This window comes from Aspergillus caelatus (assembly GCF_009193585.1).
Source record: "Aspergillus caelatus strain CBS 763.97 unplaced genomic scaffold BDV27scaffold_185, whole genome shotgun sequence".
NCBI classification, from domain to species: Eukaryota; Fungi; Ascomycota; class Eurotiomycetes; order Eurotiales; family Aspergillaceae; genus Aspergillus; species Aspergillus caelatus.
This window is the reverse complement of record NW_022475448.1, coordinates 1-18,102: the sequence shown is the minus strand read 5'-3', so window position 1 is coordinate 18,102 and position 18,102 is coordinate 1. Positions and strand designations below refer to the sequence as shown.

General features: G+C 47.2%; 9 protein-coding genes across 9 annotated transcripts; 1 reads left to right on the top strand and 8 right to left on the bottom strand.

Moving 5' to 3' along the window:
* Positions 1 to 26: 26 nt before the first annotated feature.
* Positions 27 to 1,711, bottom strand: BDV27DRAFT_133508 (alpha/beta hydrolase). Its single transcript, XM_032068105.1, has 8 exons — positions 1,356 to 1,711; positions 1,203 to 1,296; positions 1,067 to 1,124; positions 924 to 1,001; positions 688 to 868; positions 535 to 615; positions 397 to 469; positions 27 to 306 (listed from the first exon to the last, which is right to left on the bottom strand). The coding sequence occupies exons 1-8, from the start codon at positions 1,660 to 1,662 to the stop codon at positions 177 to 179; spliced, it is 1,002 nt and encodes a 333-aa protein (XP_031924190.1). The 5' UTR covers positions 1,663 to 1,711; the 3' UTR covers positions 27 to 176.
* A 640-nt stretch (positions 1,712 to 2,351) lies between these two features.
* BDV27DRAFT_148082 (uncharacterized protein) lies at positions 2,352 to 3,596 on the bottom strand (the record flags this gene model as incomplete). The annotated part of the gene is made up of 6 exons (XM_032070852.1): positions 2,352 to 2,414; positions 2,502 to 2,614; positions 2,721 to 2,845; positions 2,980 to 3,338; positions 3,400 to 3,458; positions 3,578 to 3,596. The coding sequence occupies 6 exons, from the start codon at positions 3,594 to 3,596 to the stop codon at positions 2,352 to 2,354; spliced, it is 738 nt and encodes a 245-aa protein (XP_031924189.1).
* A 713-nt stretch (positions 3,597 to 4,309) lies between these two features.
* BDV27DRAFT_148081 (uncharacterized protein) lies at positions 4,310 to 4,699 on the bottom strand (the record flags this gene model as incomplete). Its single annotated transcript, XM_032070851.1, has 1 exon — positions 4,310 to 4,699. The coding sequence occupies one exon, from the start codon at positions 4,697 to 4,699 to the stop codon at positions 4,310 to 4,312; it is 390 nt and encodes a 129-aa protein (XP_031924188.1).
* Positions 4,700 to 6,729: 2,030 nt separating this feature from the next.
* BDV27DRAFT_31730 (uncharacterized protein) lies at positions 6,730 to 7,343 on the bottom strand. Its single transcript, XM_032076311.1, has 4 exons — positions 7,230 to 7,343; positions 7,108 to 7,178; positions 6,968 to 7,054; positions 6,730 to 6,919 (listed from the first exon to the last, which is right to left on the bottom strand). Exons 1-4 carry the CDS (start codon positions 7,242 to 7,244, stop codon positions 6,823 to 6,825), a joined length of 270 nt encoding a protein of 89 aa, XP_031924187.1. The 5' UTR covers positions 7,245 to 7,343; the 3' UTR covers positions 6,730 to 6,822.
* An 885-nt stretch (positions 7,344 to 8,228) lies between these two features.
* Positions 8,229 to 9,582, bottom strand: BDV27DRAFT_133504 (sulfotransferase family protein). The gene is made up of 4 exons (XM_032068104.1): positions 9,183 to 9,582; positions 8,949 to 9,124; positions 8,705 to 8,878; positions 8,229 to 8,640 (listed from the first exon to the last, which is right to left on the bottom strand). The coding sequence occupies exons 1-4, from the start codon at positions 9,292 to 9,294 to the stop codon at positions 8,266 to 8,268; spliced, it is 837 nt and encodes a 278-aa protein (XP_031924186.1). The 5' UTR covers positions 9,295 to 9,582; the 3' UTR covers positions 8,229 to 8,265.
* A 170-nt stretch (positions 9,583 to 9,752) lies between these two features.
* BDV27DRAFT_161006 (fungal specific transcription factor domain-containing protein) lies at positions 9,753 to 11,875 on the bottom strand (the record flags this gene model as incomplete). Its single annotated transcript, XM_032073141.1, has 4 exons — positions 9,753 to 10,441; positions 10,498 to 11,414; positions 11,480 to 11,747; positions 11,803 to 11,875. 4 exons carry the CDS (start codon positions 11,873 to 11,875, stop codon positions 9,753 to 9,755), a joined length of 1,947 nt encoding a protein of 648 aa, XP_031924185.1.
* A 508-nt stretch (positions 11,876 to 12,383) lies between these two features.
* Positions 12,384 to 14,166, bottom strand: BDV27DRAFT_148078 (major facilitator superfamily domain-containing protein; the record flags this gene model as incomplete). Its single annotated transcript, XM_032070850.1, has 6 exons — positions 12,384 to 12,579; positions 12,674 to 13,316; positions 13,387 to 13,655; positions 13,709 to 13,880; positions 13,938 to 13,998; positions 14,044 to 14,166. 6 exons carry the CDS (start codon positions 14,164 to 14,166, stop codon positions 12,384 to 12,386), a joined length of 1,464 nt encoding a protein of 487 aa, XP_031924184.1.
* A 400-nt stretch (positions 14,167 to 14,566) lies between these two features.
* On the top strand, positions 14,567 to 15,769 carry BDV27DRAFT_161004 (isocitrate lyase/PEP mutase family protein; the record flags this gene model as incomplete). Its single annotated transcript, XM_032073140.1, has 3 exons — positions 14,567 to 15,056; positions 15,160 to 15,641; positions 15,704 to 15,769. The coding sequence occupies 3 exons, from the start codon at positions 14,567 to 14,569 to the stop codon at positions 15,767 to 15,769; spliced, it is 1,038 nt and encodes a 345-aa protein (XP_031924183.1).
* A 162-nt stretch (positions 15,770 to 15,931) lies between these two features.
* On the bottom strand, positions 15,932 to 18,063 carry BDV27DRAFT_133493 (putative C2H2 finger domain protein). Its single transcript, XM_032068103.1, has one exon. It carries the CDS (start codon positions 17,679 to 17,681, stop codon positions 16,299 to 16,301), a length of 1,383 nt encoding a protein of 460 aa, XP_031924182.1. The 5' UTR covers positions 17,682 to 18,063; the 3' UTR covers positions 15,932 to 16,298.
* Positions 18,064 to 18,102: the final 39 nt, after the last annotated feature.

Sequence of the window (18,102 nt, the reverse complement as noted above, 5' to 3'; positions counted from 1 at the left end):
CAAGATGGAAGACTAGGACAGAATTGGGAGATTCCAAGTTTTATATTGTTTGGATTGTATAGTGAAAACCAAGCGGATAAATATCTATCTGGGAATAGTTACGACATAGTGACGAAGGAAGAGGTGCCTGAAAAGGTTCGGCCCTCTAACCGTACATTTACCTTTGCTAAACTCTCCTATTTTCCATCTTGAAGGGTCCTAATCCATTCTATGATAGTATCATAGAATTCTGTTGTGGCTTTCAGGTCAGGGAAAAGGTGGAAAGCATGGGGCAAGCCGGCATAGATTTTCCTTTGTACAGGAACACTAGTGAGGAAAGCTATTAGAATTTCTTCTGGACACGGCTTCAAATCCTAACACAAGAGCTCACAGTATTGGTGAACAGGAAGTACTCACCCCGCCTCTTCTAGAGCTTCGCAATAAGCGAGACCCTCATCACGAATAGGATCCTGTCCGGCTACTTGAATCACTTTTGAACATTAACACCTGCGCAATGCATAGATCCCAAGGCTGGATATTCTGAAGAATACATACATGCTGGTGGCAGCCCTTCGAGAGAATGCGACAACAGAGGACTGGCATAGGGATTCGCACCAGCTGTGGGGCAGTATTGCTCTGGATTTTGGATGAGTTAGCATTCTTTGCGTGTCGTCAATAACTGCCGAAAATATGGTAAAGGCACCATACCCCAAAACCAATGAGCCGCATGAGTCGGCATAACCGGCGCATTCCTGTTTTGCTCGGGGCTGTTATATTCATATTTATCCTTGGGGAAGTGCGCTGGGTGGCATATGTCAGGTATATTCAGGACCTGGCCAATAACAGCCCCGATGCCTTCGTCTCTGTCCTTCAAGGCTAAGACAGCAGCCTAGAGATATGAGTGATTTGAGAGAGATAGCTGATTTTGACGTGATGATACGTACAATGTTCCCCCCGGAACTGCTTCCACCAACAATGATTTTCATTGGGTTGATCCCAAGGGTATCTGCATTTTGCCTACACTGTGCGCTAGTTAACTATGCAATGCCAAGAAAAGCATGCCTATTGTTCTTTGTAAATAGCTCACCCATTGCATGGCATCGAAGCAGTCATTGACAGCGTAGGGAAATTGGTATTCGGGGGCCCTGTTCCATCTGTCAGAGCATTTCCACAAATGAAGAGGACATTCCATATCATTTCTTGGAGAGGATGTATTAACTCACAGACGGTAATTGACACTAACTACAACCGAGTTGGTCTTCTTCGCAACTAAACGGTTCATGGGCTCTTCAGCCTGGTGGTCGCCAAGAACCCAACCTGCAACGATTAAGTTAGACATCCAGATCATTATATAAAGCAATTTATTCCATTTATACCTCCACCATGCGCCACAAAGAACAATGTTGATTTCTGGCCGACATCCCTATTCTTGTAGATCCTAAGTTCCAGCTCAGCACCATCTCGAGCCGTCATGGTTCGATGGCTAATCTCGACGCTTTCAGTGATAGCCTCGTCATACGGGAACATCACTGGAACCTGGGCCATGATTGCACGCATATCAACGGCTGATAGCGTCTTCATCTCGGCAAAAGGACTGGGCATATCCTTGTACTTGTCGAAGTCAGGGTCAGGGGTAGAATAATGCGCATATCTCAATGATCGTTCCTTTGTTTCGGAAGACATGTTTACTATAGTTCTTGCAACAGCTTGTGTATTCAAGGTAAAGGTAAAGAATTATCGCGTGGGTACATTGCACAATGAGACTTCGAGTGGAATTTATATAGTAGCCTGGTGGATGAAACACAGATGTAAGCCCTAATCTCGATATGGTATGGTTTCACTGCGGACTACATGTGATTTCCCTAAGGCCAAGGCCAACTAGTAAAGGAATACATTAGCTGTACTTAATGGATAATACTGGTCGAGGTGGCCAAACACGGTATAGCGACATCCCGGTCACTGAATTCTTGGCGTTTACTACCTGTATTACCTTTACTTGGCGGGTCCGTGGCTATTGGTGTACGGTGAAGGAAAAGTATGTACCTTTTGCACAAAATTATATATAATCCATACGTGGAGCAACCGTACCTCTTCGCCAGAAATCTTCCAGGCGCATTAGGTAAAATTGTAATTAGGTCAAATACCAGGTTCTGTACCCCGCTCTGATGACGATGAGGCTGGGGGCCCGCTCTTACTTTATCCCGCGTAGTAAGTGCATGTTGGCCAGCCTGTGCTATGGAAGTGACAGCCCTATCTCTCCCATGCAGCGAATCGTCCTTGTCTCGAGAACCACAATGCGGCATTCAATCATTGCTAGTCTGGCGGTTTCCAGCGATTTCTACTTATGTTTCGAGTCACAAAAGTACGTCACCCTATCTAGTAGAAGGTTCCTCGCTATAAGGAACATAGGTCTTGGCTAGTTGCGCACGCACGAACTGCAGTCATGGAATGTTAGCTACTAACTACCGACTCAATAAGATATTCCATGTTCTCCTCATTTCACCAGTCTTGGACGGTTTCACACTTGCCGGCCTGTCATCGGAGACACAATTTGGCAAGACTGACACTGTGGTATTGTAGTCGACTCCGAAGAAGAAGGGGATTGAATAACGTTCTTGACCAGTAAGGTTGATGACTCAGTGAACATTTGACTTGAAGGTCACATTAGTCCTAGGGAGGTCAACATCCGTATAGCGCTCTAAACTGTTGGAAAAAGCCAAACACATATCACTTAGACAAACAATCGGCGATATTCACAACCAGCGTCCCTGGGATAGGAGGCGCCACCACCCATTCCCCCCGAGCGTTACGGACTTGCAAAGCGGGCACATTATCCTGGGACAAAAATCGTAAAGCATTCGTAGTCCTAAATGAGAATTCACAATTAGCAAGACCGGAACCAAGGGATGGTGCTAGAATCGGCCATCTACTGTATGAGCCCCGAGCCCATCTCTAGCCTCTCCGTCCACAGGCTGGGGTGGATAATGCAAGATGCGGGACGTGACTCCCGGAAAATCCATCACGGGGTCAGAGAAACCCTCATAGAGGCGAAGGGAAGGGGCAAAGCTTCTCATTAGTCTTCGACAATGTGTGAGTGCCTCGGTACAATAAAGCAAATCGGTCTCTCGGAATTTTGGAAGCACCTCGTCCCTTGGCCACTGGTTATCTCCATACAAATCATAGGTATCGGGGGGAAGCACGTTATCCGGGGCACGTTGTTGGATCAGCCAGAATTTCCTAACCAATACAGTATCGAATGATTCCAGAAGAGCACCCGTTGCTTTTTTCTCGGTGCGCTCGCTCAGATCATCCGCGATCGGTATTTCCTCTGCATACACAGGCATGAATCCACGGTATTTCTATTGCTTGTTATATGTCTGCTCCTCCTCAGTAATGGATCTCTTGGGGTAGGGCACATACCTTCGATTTCGCCACAAAATATTCCCTTTTCTGCTCTAGGAGGGCGAAGAATCGATGCGCTGCATCGTGAAGAGCATCAATCAGCTCGTCCGAGATGCCGTGATTCTGCAGGGCTTCTGTTGACAAGTGGTGCGAGTTGGGATTGGGGAGATACGTAGTCACCTTAATGTAGAAGAACCCCACCTGTGTGCAGGCATCGTAGATTTCTGCCGCCAGTCTCTGGCGTTCCCCGCGATCTGGACTGTTTAATGTGCGACATCGATGATCGGAATATTCTCAAAGTCTTCCTTTGGTGAACTTTCCGACAAATGGTGCTGCTCCATAATGGATAATGAAATGTTAACGGTGTCGTTCTGTTATTTGTTTATATGAATCTTGGTTTATCTGAAGATAACACGTTTACCCTGCTTTACCATCCCGGTTCCATGTATTAAATCCTTCCGAGCGGATCGCCTGGCGACGCATTCTATCTATCTATCTATGGATCCACGGACGCTTCCTTCTTCAGTATTCGTAGCCCACCTTTCTAACCGCAGGGGCGTGCATTGATACATCAGTATAGGTGCCCCTTCTACCACCGTATTTTTGGTTGTTCTTGGACATTCTAAGTCTTATAGAGTAAGACATATATCTAAAGCATTATTCCATAACGTCAAAACGCGGCAAGTATGTATATTTCAAATACTACTTCTTCATTGACACGCTATAACCCTGCCTAAGCAATGGCATAGTAAACGAAGATAAGGCAACATGTGTTCATAGCATAGGTTTCCCAGCCCATCCAATACCCCGACTGCCATATCTTCGTATTTCTACTTCAACCACTAGCCTTTACATATAAGTACATTGAACTCGCAAGCACCTCCTCAAAGCGTGAAGTCAAACTCACCAATAAGCTAACCGTCCCAACTCAGCACCAGAAATTGCCTCGATAGGTAATCTGAGTGCATTGACACGGTACATTACCACCACAGCAATTGTACGTCACCTCTGAACCATCCTCAACTGGTACGTCTAGGTCGTATGACCCATGGGGTGTATCGTAATGCAGCTTTCCGGGTTGATGTCTCCAATCTGTGGTTGTTGTCCATTTGGCCTTATAGCCATCATTGCAGCTTGCATCACAGGTGGTTGTCCAAGCATTACAGTTGAAGCTGCAGGTTTGGACCCCGTCATCCTTCAACTGTACGTTCCATGAGGTAGAATGTGAGACGAAAAGCGTGCCGACGACCTCGAGGCAGGCTTGAGCGCATGGGAGGAAGACGATCGAGAGAGGGAGGAGGGATTTGGGAAGCATCATGATGGCTTGGAATAGTTTCTTAGACGAAGAAGTAGTGTATTCCAGGAGATGGAATTATGACTTGGTGATTTTCTTTATGCGAAGATGAGAAGAAGGCCTAGTTTATATAACCTTGCTGCGGCTTTCAAGATTGCTGCGATATGCCCACGGCAGAGTATATCTGAACCTACATCGATCCTTCAATCTATCAAGCTTTGTAGGGTTACATCCGGGGAAGGGATTTGTGGAGGGCCATATCTAATCAACGGCTCCAGTTTCCGGAAGTGGAAAAGGTGAGGTTCCCCGGGCCGGTTATGATCTGATCTACCCCGGCTTAGCGGAGGGAATTAAATACCGATAGTATGGGGTTATATTTTAGCCAAATTGATTCTTGCTTTTAGCCGTTCACTCTATTGTAGTATGCAATGTTGTGAATTTAAGCGATATCCTAATTGGGAAAGCCGAAAATGTACAAAGTGGATGAAGCTTCGATTACCACCCGAGGATGATAATTGTCCACATATTCCTTCATTTATTTAGCTTTGTGCTTATTTTTTGATCCTACTCGACCCTCGATTGTTGCCACTTACGAATGATTCGTCTAATTTGTCTCAAAGCTGTTTAGGGCTCGGCGACTTACCGATACCATCGGAAAAGCCGATGGGAAGGTGAGATGAGATGTACTACCCGGCATATTGATAATCTACAAAGGGGTCGCATTTACTATGGATCACATTTGGAATTTTGGTATATATGTGTCTATAGTTTAGTGGGAAATTATTTCACAAAAATGCAGGGTAAAATTACCAACAAATATAGACATCTCTATGATTCCCTTTAGAGTGTAGGAACAGCAACGAACAGGATGAAGGATAGAGCCAAACTGCATAACACAAAACTAACTTATGGCACATTTACAAAAGCATGGTTAATTTGAGCATGAGCGGGTGATCACTGCTAACCAAGGGACAGGATAGAAGCAGTTATTAGATGGATTCTGCGTATAACGACCAGTTCTCTCGTGACGTACATAGGGTTAAGACCAATTCACGCCTGTTGCTTGTGAAATCTGACAATCGTCAATATAGTACGTTACGGACTGATATGTGACTGAATAATGGGATATCTTACTACTAAATTATCTTGAAAGCCTGCCCCCATCTAAATACACGACAGGGATAGGTCAAGTTATGTTGCAATTTTATATATTCTCAGTCTCATCCATTGTATTTAAGGATAAAATATAAGGATCCCCATTGGAGTTCATCTTATAGTAACTGATTACTTGAGTAGTTTGACAGGTCAACCTTCTTTCGGGGAGCGATGACCATGTCCAAAACAAACAGTAAACTGCCAAAAACCCCACCCATCCCACTCAATAAATGATAGTTTACTCCATCGGTAACCCTATCAAATGCAGAAATATATCATTCTTTAATACAGCCCGCCAGACGGGGACCTACGACTCACCATCCGAAACTCGACATCTTTATCGGTCTGCATAAGAAGGTCATTGCTCGGTGCTTGGTTCAGAAGCAAGGGTGTGTCAAGGAGGAAGCACCGGAGCACCTCGATATCCTTCACGGCATATTCCTGCTGATGGAGCTTATGCATGGAGCCTCTATGGAACATTTAAACTTTCCCATTGTTGAGGCGGCATCGGACCTCACAGGTAGAATGGCTATCGCTCAAAGCCGGGCTGCCGTGATCATCACTATTGGCCTCAAAGCTATGCGTAAGCTACATACATTCAGTCGATAATAGTTAGCTGGGAAGTATGATGTAACCTTCTCTTTAACCACTGTAGGGCCTTCGGTGAAACGTTATGTTCATTACAGGCAGCGTGCTATTTCTCTACAGGAGGGACACGAATGGAAAGCCACTCAATATGTTATGAGGTTGCGAAGGCCATCCTCAACTGGGCTAGGATGGTATATATAAAATCGGCTATAAAGTAAGTCTTGTTGATACCAAGAATATCTCCTACTGCCATATCTTCAAGACGATCATCATCTATCTTGGGAAGAGTTAGTCGTTCAAGGAGGTACAAAGCAAACTTATATTTTATCCAATAGCCAAGCTATACGCATTACCAATATCGCAAAGACCAAGCGCAAAGCCCGAAATATCCTAAAAGTGTACCCCTACTCATCATCAAAGTCAATAATTTCAACATTTAAGCCCTGAGGAATATTCACTCCCCTAAGGTCATCAACGTCGACCTCGTCCGATGCAGTCACTCTACTACAATTAGCTCTGGGTCTAGTTTCAATTATACAAGACACATACTGCATAAAATTTATCGGAGGGTAAGTGGAAGTGGAGTCGAATTGATCAGGGAACTCGAGGTTCTTGTTTTTATAAATCTCCCGCATCCTGCGCATAGATATTAGTGTGTAAGTACGGCACAGAGCCTCTAGTATCCATACTGTGCAGCTAGCTTCTTTCCATCCCCGTAGTATTGGTGGGCTAGCTCGTTGTCGTAACGGACATCGAATGTCTAGAAACCGGTTAATACAGCGATATTATAAGATTGATTATTGTATCTTACCAGACTTTTGACCATCTTGTCTTAGGTTATGAGATATAGTTCCTAAAGTAATAGATGTATGGTGTAATATAATAAAACTACTCTCAACTTAGGAGTATGCAGCAGACGGCTGACTTTATAACTTTCATCGGGGAGACTCGATCGATCTAGATCCCAGGTATTAGCTTTCTCAATAACCATTAGCTTTGCCTTAAACCGGAATTTCTTTAACCATTGTCTCTTATCCTAATCTGTTGTGGCTCGATTGGTGAGGTCATATCTGAACTTATGCTCTACGGGAACCGTGGATCACGTATCTTGTCATCTAATAATATCAATCAACGGGCATGTTTACAACATAGCTCGTTATGAATGGCTGAACGTCATTTTTGCCGTCTCGGCCCTTTCCCATTCCCGACTGTTCCGAGATCTCTATCCGGCGATCCTTTTGGTATTCTATTCCGCCCCGGGCTTTTCGGTAAATGTAACTCCGCTGAATCTATGATGATATTGTTGTAATGGGATAAGCATCTGGAAAGTTTAATTACTATATACGCTGGTACTTAACTCGTCATACATCATACCCCAAGCTTAATTGATCACAAAGGACAACCAAAGTGTCCTTCTATGCTGAAAACGTTTCAATCTGAACTTTCAACTCGAATTCTGGAAGCTTAATAAGGTTACGATTTACAAATCTGCCCCACATTGGTTAGTACAGTTGATTGCAAACCTGGCAAAATTTAACCGATGCTGTATAGTAATTGTTGACTCGAGACTATGGATGTCTAGTCATGAATGGATCATGGGTCTGTGGCGTGAGTAGTATATCTAAAACTTAGCCTAGAAACATTCTAGATTGTGATGTAATTCTTACGGTCGGTACACTAATCAAAAGGCCGTTGGATCATAGACTGGAGGTAAGGACCGTAGTAAGATACCAGGCAGGCTGTACAAATAAATTGAAGAAAAGAATGCTATCAAATACTTTCTCTATTACCTTTACCTAAATTTTATATTCTTTGATGAGGGTATTACCGGCTTGACTCATCGCCCTTCATGCTACTGAGGCAAAATACCACCGCGCAGCCCCTACAGCAGCAACAGGAGCAACCCATTTCAAGCCCTGCTTTGCCAGGCCCGCCATTCGCACCCAGAATATAATCATATGAAACCTAGTAATGAAGTCGCCTTCATTGACATGTGGAAACGGCTCATCCGGGTATTCCTTCCCTAGGAACTCGCAGAGAGTTCCCCAGCCATCCTGGACCTTGAATTCAAGTACTTCGTGTCCACGCGCCCGCGCGGCGGCATGGACCTGGTCATAGTGGGCTTCAAATCCTGTAGATAGACGGCTCGTATCCTGCCAATTCCCGCCTGTCCATACGGATAGAGCGGACCGTAGAAGTGGAATGTAAAGGCCGATGTATGTCTTGAGCAACAAAATTAGGAGCGGAACCAGAATATATAAACCTGTGGGAGGGATTGGCAGGTACCTTATCAAGAGACTCAAGCAACGCCCAGCGCTTCCAGCTCAGGATTGAATAAAAGGTCCGCTGCATAGACACGAGCCAAGAATAAACCGGACGCGTGGTCAGAACAATTTGTGCGTCGGGGTAGGCATCCATGAGCTCTTCGGCAAAGAGGATGCAGGGAATGTCAGTTACAGCCTAGCTAACAGGTCAGTGTCGCCCCACCGGGGTATATAATGAGGGTAGTAAGACAGGGGGCGGGATTTACATCGTAGCGCCAGAGCATCTGGTCAAAATCTGCGCCCGAGAACTTCCGGCCGTTGCCATTGAATTCCGCATTGATGGCTTGATTCCAGAGAGCTAGTGAGCCGTTGCGTTGGTCTAGGGAACATTCCGCCATATGATAGCAGTTGAATCCCAGTTTCTTCAACGCAACATACAGTGCTTTACGTATTGTTAGCTCTTATATGTTCGATCGGGCCTGAGGTTCAGATTAACCTACACATGGTCCCGGTGCGAGACATGCCCAGCGCGAGTACCTTCATCTTCTTCTCACGGTGAGCCGGTGGCTCCATTGGTGGGTAAGGCACGGTGCGGAAGGGGACGTTGGCCATGTTCGCGAGAGCACCAACAAAAGCGCAAAAGTCGAATAGAGCAGAACCTGAGGGTCAGTCTTGTGCATTAGTCGAGGGCATTAATATATGCTCTATTTCTGCCTGATGGTGGGAGCTGCGGGCTTAGCGCCAGCGATGTTGGTCTTTGTTTCCCTGGCGTTCAGGATCTCAATCCTTGTAGTGTTTGTTCTCTTTGCCTGCTTCTACCCTAGAAGCCAAGGTCAGCCTCGTTGTCTTGAAAAGCTTAGCAAGCTCAGATCTTGCCCTTTTCACCATGCTACTATAGTCTAGCAAAAGAGTGCGCTACTAAATTATTACACTTATATTTGCCTATTTAGCCGCGAGCATACTTGGTTGATAGTTGTATACCCTGTATTGCACCTCTTATCGAGCTTTAGAGTATTTGATAGAGACAAGCCTAGTTCAGATGCTTCAACTACTAAATCTAAAAGCACACTTCATGGCGGCAAATTCCAAATAAAATCCAAGTCCAAATGCGCCGAATCCAATCCATAGTCCAACTGGCCACTCTCATCCCAAGTGCCAAACGGTGCCATCAGGGGATCAATAGGCAACCAAAGCCAATCATCCCCACCCTCATCTAACTGCCCGAGCATAGGGTCATGCGATCCTTGGACTAGTTCCGTCTGCCCCGGTAGTGAGTCACTACTGGTATTCTCTTGACCCCCGGATTGAACACCCTTCTCCCTCTCCTGCGCCGAAGCCATAAAAGTCTGTCGCAGACGCGAAACGTGGATCTGCAATAGGGATGCATATCGCGATACAAGTTGCATGTCATCTAGTGAGCTCGATTGCAGGGTAGCGATCGTCTGTTCGAGGAGATTTAATGAGCCGTGGAGTTGCGTGGTTCGGACGCCTAGCGCGAGGGCTTTCATTAGGAAAATCGAGGAGCTGATCACCCGTAGGAAGACGCGAATGGGGAGGTATTGAATGCTTGATTGGATGAGGACCCATTGCAGGATCTCGGACGACCTATTGATTACTTCATCGATGCAGGTGCGGTCGGTCATTGCAGATTGGGTAGGTGAATTGAGGATGTTTTCGACCAGGGATTGAACTTTGATAGAGTTTGTGAACACTTGGAGATATTGGTATTCAATGTGAAGGATGGATTCCAAATGGGCGTCTGTTTTCCATATTAGCGGGATAAACAACAACAACAACAAGGATAGTGCGGCCTACTCAATGTTGGCCGGCTTGCCTGCCAACGGTATAACAAGCTGTCCCAATCTTGTGAGGACCTGATGTTCTTCCCCTGATCACCGTCCCTGGCTGTTGACGGGAAATGTGTGTCCGTAATATCTTTCGCCAACCGGGTCAAGTCGACCCACGAATCCATGAAATACATCCATTCCTCGTCTGCGCAGGGACATTCCATGACACCCTCAACCGCCTTGACTACCGGCATCTCTGGAAGAAGAGGTGTGCACCCCAACCGCGAGGCAAGTATGTTCGCAAATACGTACAGCAAAGAAGGAAGGCGGCGACGTCGCCACTCCAATTGTTCCAGGTACGCCCCAGCGTCTGACCGCATACCAGTTACATCATATTCATCCATCCTCTTCCCTTTATCACTCTTAAAAATACCCAGCTCATGTGCCAGTGCTAACGCAGTGCTAACTAACATCCACGACATCCGATCAGACCGTCTAGTAGGCTCAACGACATCTTCCTTCCAGCGATCGGACATGGGTATTTCGTCCGCTGGGGGCGGGGGGTCTCGGAAGTCTGGCTCTGTAAGAATCAGATCAGAGTCCCATCCATCATTCTCCAACGGGAAGTTTAGTGCCCGGGGATACCATTCGCACATGAGAAGAAGTGCTTCGATAGAGCCAACATGTCTTGTCTTTGCCTTTGAGAGCTTCTCCTGGCCTAGTATGATGCGGAGGATGAGATGCTGGTAGTGCTGCCATAGTCGATTATGGATAGAATATGCTCGGGAGGTACCACCGAGCCCCGGAAGAACGTGGTATCTTGACGATATCATTAATATGGTGCAGCAAAGCATGGGCTCCTGAGTTACGAGCCAGTAGTGATTCTCAGGTGTATTGTAGAATTCGGTTAAAATAGGCGAGAGGGGGAACATATTCTGGAAGAATCTGCATTCGTTAAGGTCCGGCCCTTATATTTAGCAATATGGATCCTATAGACCTGGAAAACGTACAGCTCGACGAGAACAACTGCTTCACGGGCCTTAATCCATCCCATCCTAACGAACCGACAGGCGTTCCATACTCTGAGTACATCTGTATGGATGGGACCCCGCCCTTCGCTGTAAGGACTGTTGTCTGTGGGGGTTAGTGGCGTAAATAGGAAGGGGTCTGGTATATCTCCCTGTAAGAAGAGATCAAATGGATCATTTCTAGAGGGAAGCATATGCTCTAAAGCAGTGACAATATTCCTATTGGTACGAGAGTAAGTCTCTCCATTTCCTAGGACAAAACCATCAGAACAGTTAGCTATGCTGATCAGTAGCACAAAACTCACCTTCCTGCGATAAGTTCCCTTGAACTTCTTGGGTATTATTGTGAGCAGTTGTCGAACGGGCGGCTTTCAGCATATTAGGGTCTTGATGGTTTAGAATTAGTGCACAGCCGAATGGGAGATGAGGATAAGAATATCATACCATGTTTCTCTCTTGTCCACGGTCTTTTCTCCGTAAACTGACAGTCAAGATTCATCTTCTTGCACCGAGAACACGGTGGTCGACTTTCTTCCAAAAGCTCACATTTCGCTTTTCTTTCTCGGCAAGGTATGCATGCCTTGTATGTACGGCGGTAATTATAGTCGGTGACAGCTCGACTGCGCGGCGGACGGTGCATGGCTGCATGCATGCAGTTGTAAAGTAAGTAGTAAGCTTGCGTCGGAAGAAGAGGTTAACTTATGTGGGGAAAGTTACGTGCGGAGACTTTTAAATAGCCTTTCTAATTAAAAAAAATCAACCCTAATTCATCTGCAGCCTAACTAACTACTTACGGTTACAGGTGGGGAACCGGCAGTTAAAGCGGATTACTTGCATGCCTTTAATGCCACATTGGTATAGACATGGCCATAACAGTCAGACTACCCTAAGTCAAGTACCGGAACTGTGGGTGATTGTCGCCATCCCTCGTAACATCTACGCGGACATCCGGATCTACCTTCCCGTACACTCGATCACGTCGCCTATTCTCGTGGCTCAATTTCAGATACAACCCTAATGCCAGCACTGCGATCAGACCAGTCAATGCGCACCCTATGGCACACCCTCTAACGTAGAACGGTCTGAGAGGAATACGTTAGTCGTAACCATTTGTGTAAAACAGAATCTTGTTCCAACAAAAAAGAAAGAAAAAAGTTGGAGAACGGAGAAACTCACCCTTCAGAATCCGGAAAAGCCGAACTACTCACAAAACTCGAGCATTGGCCAAAGACCGCCAATATAGCCATCCCAGCGCCCTTTTTCGAATCTCCTCCCTGGTTATTCAACAGCCAAGTGATATTAATGGACAAGGCAGGAAACACTCCGCAGGTCGCCAGCCACACTCCGAAATATCTCACCCCTGTTTTGTGCTCATCCTCCACCGCGGCGAGAATGAGATATCCAACCATTCCGACCACCGCAGAGACAGTGATGACTAATCCCCTATATCCCCATCGATCAGATATAAGGGCCGCTACGATGCAGAGGAGGAATGACCCGAAGTATGGAGGCGCCGACAGTCCCTGTGCGTTGACGGACGTGTAGCCCATTTCTTCGATAATAGTCGGAAGGAAGTTGGAGAGGCCTGCGAATGAGTAGTTGCAGCAGAAGTGGATTGTCATGTGGACGTAGTTCTTGTAGTCTGCCAGTCCTTGGAGGACCTGTTTCCATTCCATCCGATTTTTAGCAGTCTGATCGACGGTTTGGAGGCGCTCGACAGCTTGGGTTTGTTCGGTTTCAGTAAGGAATTTGGCGGTTCCGGGGGAGTCCGCGAGAAAGAAGAAGACAATAATGGAGAAAAGGACTGTTGGCGCTCCTTCTATACAATGTGTCAGTCTCGTACCCAATTCCAGTTTTCTATTCAGGGGTGGGGATATGGAGGGCCATACCAATAATAAATAAAAGTCGCCACGGTGCAATTGAATTACGGATATGAGTGATACCAAAGGCCAGTGCACTTGCAAAGCAGTTTGCCACCGGTGACATTCCCAGCAGCATGGAGACACGGAATCCAAGCTCCCCTCTCTGGTAGAATAACGATAGGAAGTAGGGTGCGCCTGCTCCAAACGCCGCCTCGAATATACCCAACAGACAGCGGCAGACAATGAGTTCCGCCAAATTGGTGACTGCACCACTGCACATGGCGGCGGCTCCCCAGCTGGTTTGATTCAGCGTTGATCAGGCCACTGGTCCCAAGGCATGCAAACTTACCAGATACAAAGAACAGCAACATAAATGTGAGCCGGAAGGATCTTCCACAAGACCGTGGTCCACTCAAATACAATGTAGCATATGTAGAATGAGTACAACACCCAGGACCATTGCTTGTCGTTGAGCCCGAGTGCTGTGTCTATACCTGCTGTCTTGGCGTTTCCGATGTTTCCTGTGTGATTCAGTCTGAGAGGCTATACTAGGAATGTGAATCAATGACACACAGTACCTCGGTCTAGATAAGATAATATATAAAGTATGCAGACTATGGGCAAAATGCGACGATCAAACTGTCCGAGTCAGCGCTGAACCCCATGTGTCAATCTAAACCATACCTTTCGGCGAATAGACGCCTGGTCTGCAGACAGCACATGGACGTGCTGGGCGTCTTTTGCATCTCGGGATTGCGCTTCCTCGAGATGAAGAGCCTCAGACTCCTTGACTTCGTTTTGATTCATTGTTGATCAAGCCCGAGTGACTAGGTCTCAATTCGACTTTGAGAAGTTGAACACAAAGTTGGAATAACAATAGTACAACGACTTAGTACCCACGCCCCCATGTCCAAGTCAATATAAATATCATATTTATACCTTTTGCAAGCGAGCTTCCCCGCATTGACCTCCCTTCCCCACGGGGTAGAGGTTATAGCATCCCCCCTAAACCGGGTATCCGGACCAGTGCGGATAATTGGCAATATCCGCAGTCAAAAATACCCGCTGGAACTATATACCCACCGATATCAAAAAAAACAGCTATATATAACGTCCACAATCACCTACCTTTGATCTCAGTATATCATCACAGAATTCGAAGACATTGCATTCCACTGAGCAATTTCACATCACCTACTTGTTCAAAATGACTCTCACCCAGACAACCCCCTACCCCTTTACCTTCACCAGCAGCGCAACGAACCAACCCCCAAGCAAAGACGCCGCAAGAGACGAAACACTCACCCTGAAGAATGTCCGCGGCAAAGTTCCCTCCCTTCAAGCCTCCACCCTCCGCACCATGATGCTAGAAGCACACTCCGACCCCACGAAGATCATCGCCCACGCCTGCTCCTACGACGGCCTCTCCTCGCGTCTTGTGCAGGAGGCCGGCTTCCCTATTGTCTTCTTGGCAGGCTATGCCGTGGCCAGTTCCTATGGACTCCCGGATACGGGGTACATTGCTATGGCAGAGATGTGCGATAAGATCCAGGAAGCTGTGCGCGCGACGGACATTCCTGTTATGGCAGACGGCGATACAGGATACGGAAGTCCGATGAATGTCAAGAGGACGGTAGAGAGCTTTGCGGCTGCTGGTGCGGCGGGGATTATGATTGAAGATCAGACGTGGCCCAAACGTATGTTTCCCTCTTCTCGTTCCTTTTCTTTCCTTTTCTTTTGTTGTTTGTTGTCGTCGATGGGGAGGGGTAGAGATAATCCGGAGACTAACGTGATATCTAGGATGTGGCCACACAAAAGGCAAATCCGTCGTCTCAAGAGGCGAAGCCTACGCCCGGGTCCAAGCGGCCGTTGATGCCCGTAACAACGGCCAAGATATCTTCATCCTAGCGCGTACTGACTCCTTAATCCACGGATGGGAGGAGGCCATGACCCGCGCGAAGGAGTTCAAGCGCATCGGTGTGGACGCTGTATTCGTTGAAGCCTTACCTGATCGCGAGGCAATGCAACAATGTGTCCAGGAACTGCAACTGCCTGTCTTTGCGAATATTATTGAGGGCGGGCTGACAGAGAATTTGTCAGCCAAGGATCTGGCTGAGCTCGGGTTCTCGGCCGTTGCGTATCCGTGGACGCTTGTGGCGGCGAAGTTGAAAAGCATTCGGGAGACGTTGGATGCGTTGAAGAGGAGTATGACTACTGGGGCACCGCCGATGATTTTAGGCTATGCGGAGGTTTGTGAAGGGGTTGGGTTCAATAAGTATTGGGTAAGTCCAGTTGGGGTTCTCTGAGTTGGCCTCCTTGAGGGTGTTTGCTGACTATTGTTTAGGACCAGGAGGTGAACTATGAGTATAATGAGAATGGATTGGTGAAGAACCGGAATGGAAGTGCGTAGCCTGGATTGCACAGCATTGGGTGCATTTAACAATTCGAAACAACATGGAATAAGCGGCTATTCTGGGCTTATATGTGGCCTCCGTCGTGGGGTGGGTAGGTTGAGGAACATTCTATTAGAATACGATAAAAATAAATGCAAGTATACGGAACCTCGATGGGATGCTAAACGAACGAGCCATGGATTAAATCTAAGCCAGGTATAATTTAGTTATCTATGTACCCGTCCTGTGCGCAATTGTCAAATTCCAAATAAATGCATTAGATCCTTAAGTGTTCATGGGTATTGTGCAATATAACATATGGGGTGTCACTATCAAAATAGAGAAAAAGGCCGCATAAAAAAAAATAAATAAATAAAAAGAACAACGGCAGGGAACAAAGCAAAGCCTAGGAAATACAGGATATCCGTCATCAATCATGCCAATGCACAGCGGTGCGCTATTATGGTATTAAAGAAAAATGCAATGCAAGGAATCAACCATCAATGCAGAAAATGCAACGAAAAACAAAAGAAAGGCCCATTATTTCTAACGGCGAGAAGCGAGTTTCCACCTGCCGCCACCCCAGGACAGGATTCCTTCCTGGATAGCCCAGTCACGCAGGGCAATGTCCTCTTTCTCTGACTCCATAACGACATCGTCTTTCTCGTAGTGGCGACCGACATGCTCCATCCGCTGGTTCCAGCTTTGAAAGCCAGCGAACTCCTCTCCACAAAAGCCACATGCGCTGCGCGAGGGCGGTCGGCGTTGTTCATGCCAGCACCGAGTGCGCACCGCCTCGAGATCCGCATCAAATTGTTGTTTCTCCTCCTCGGTGGCTTCGTTGGACTTGGCCCAGGGCGCGTGCATCCGACGTTGGTGCTGGGTGAAAAGATCTTTGCGGTTGAAGTCATTGGTGCAGCTCATAGGTCTGGCATTGCTCAGATTGTTGATGTTGCACTGGCCCACATCACAGCGATAGAATCCTATCTGGACGTGCTGTGACGTCACATGTCGCTTCCACTCATTCTTAGAAGCAAAGGAGCTAGTGCATCCATAGCGAGAGAAAGTGCAAACAAAGGTACGTCGGGGCCGTGTGCCTTTCTTTGTTTTTGACTTGGAGAGCTTCCGACAAACGCGGATAGAGTTGGCAGTAAGAGGTTCCTTCTTCTGGGAACCCTTCTGGCTGCTGTTGTTGTAACGCGTTGCCACTTTCAGACCAGTGTGCTTCTTTGCCGGCAGACGTGGGGAACTAGGCAAGGCAAATGAGTCCTGGTCAGGGGCCTGCCCTGCGCCGAGATAGCTGAGTGTGTCGTTGCCATGATTTAGTTGGCTGTGTTGGTACATGCTATGGCTGTGCATAGGGGTTGGCGCGTTGGCTGATATGGGTTCCGCGTCGAGTTGAGAATCGAGTTCAGGATCGAGTTGCGGCTCCAGTTCGAGTTCCGCGATCGGTATGGGCATGGGATAGTTCTGCACAATCTCAGATGGAGCAACTGAGGGCTCGACATTTGCAGAGGGACCTGGTGAGCAAGAAGCCCAGTGATCGAGTGGTGGCAGCATCGTGTCCGCGCAGCTGGAAGGCGGTGACATGTAGCATCCCATGTTTCCCCAATTATTGCTTGGAGAGCTTTCAGCGCCAGGAGACGAGTAGCCGCCACCAAAAGGTGAGATATCGGACACCACAGGATAGGCTCTGGCCTCTATGGTGTAAGGTGAACCAGTTTGGTTTAGGTGCACGTTTGGGCTCGAAAGAGGCATGGGCGAGGCAAGCCACGAAGTCTTCATGGTATGGTCTATATGGGATATTTGGCGTTGTATTTCGGCGGTGCGTTGGCAGAGCACAGGATCAGCAAATGAGTCCGAGTCTGGGAAGAGCTCGTAGTCCTGGGTGGAATGCTGAGGGTCGGTAAAAGAGTTGGGGTCGTCCATGATCCACGAGTTTCGGCAATCCTTTCTAGTATAATAGATAGATAGAGGGGGTTGATCGAGAACGAAGAAACACCAAGCGTCATAATTCTGGGCGATCGCGAATTTTTATTTCCAGCTGAGAACCTCGAGTAGCATGTGTCTTCACCCTAGGTGCCCGTCGAGCCGGGCAAAGCCAGAACCAAATTGAGAAAATAGATGATGATCGGCGATCATGAATGGCTGTTCTAGAGCCGCAAATCCTTTCAAAATCAAACTGCCCAAAAATTGATCGTCATCGAGTGGAAATACGTCCCCCGACACTGATGGGAAGCGCCGCCCCTGCAGCGGTCGGGAATGGTCATTTGGCGCAGACCGACCGGGGCTACTCGGATGGACCATTCGTAGCATTTTTCATGCCCCCTTTTTCTGCAAATCTTTTTTT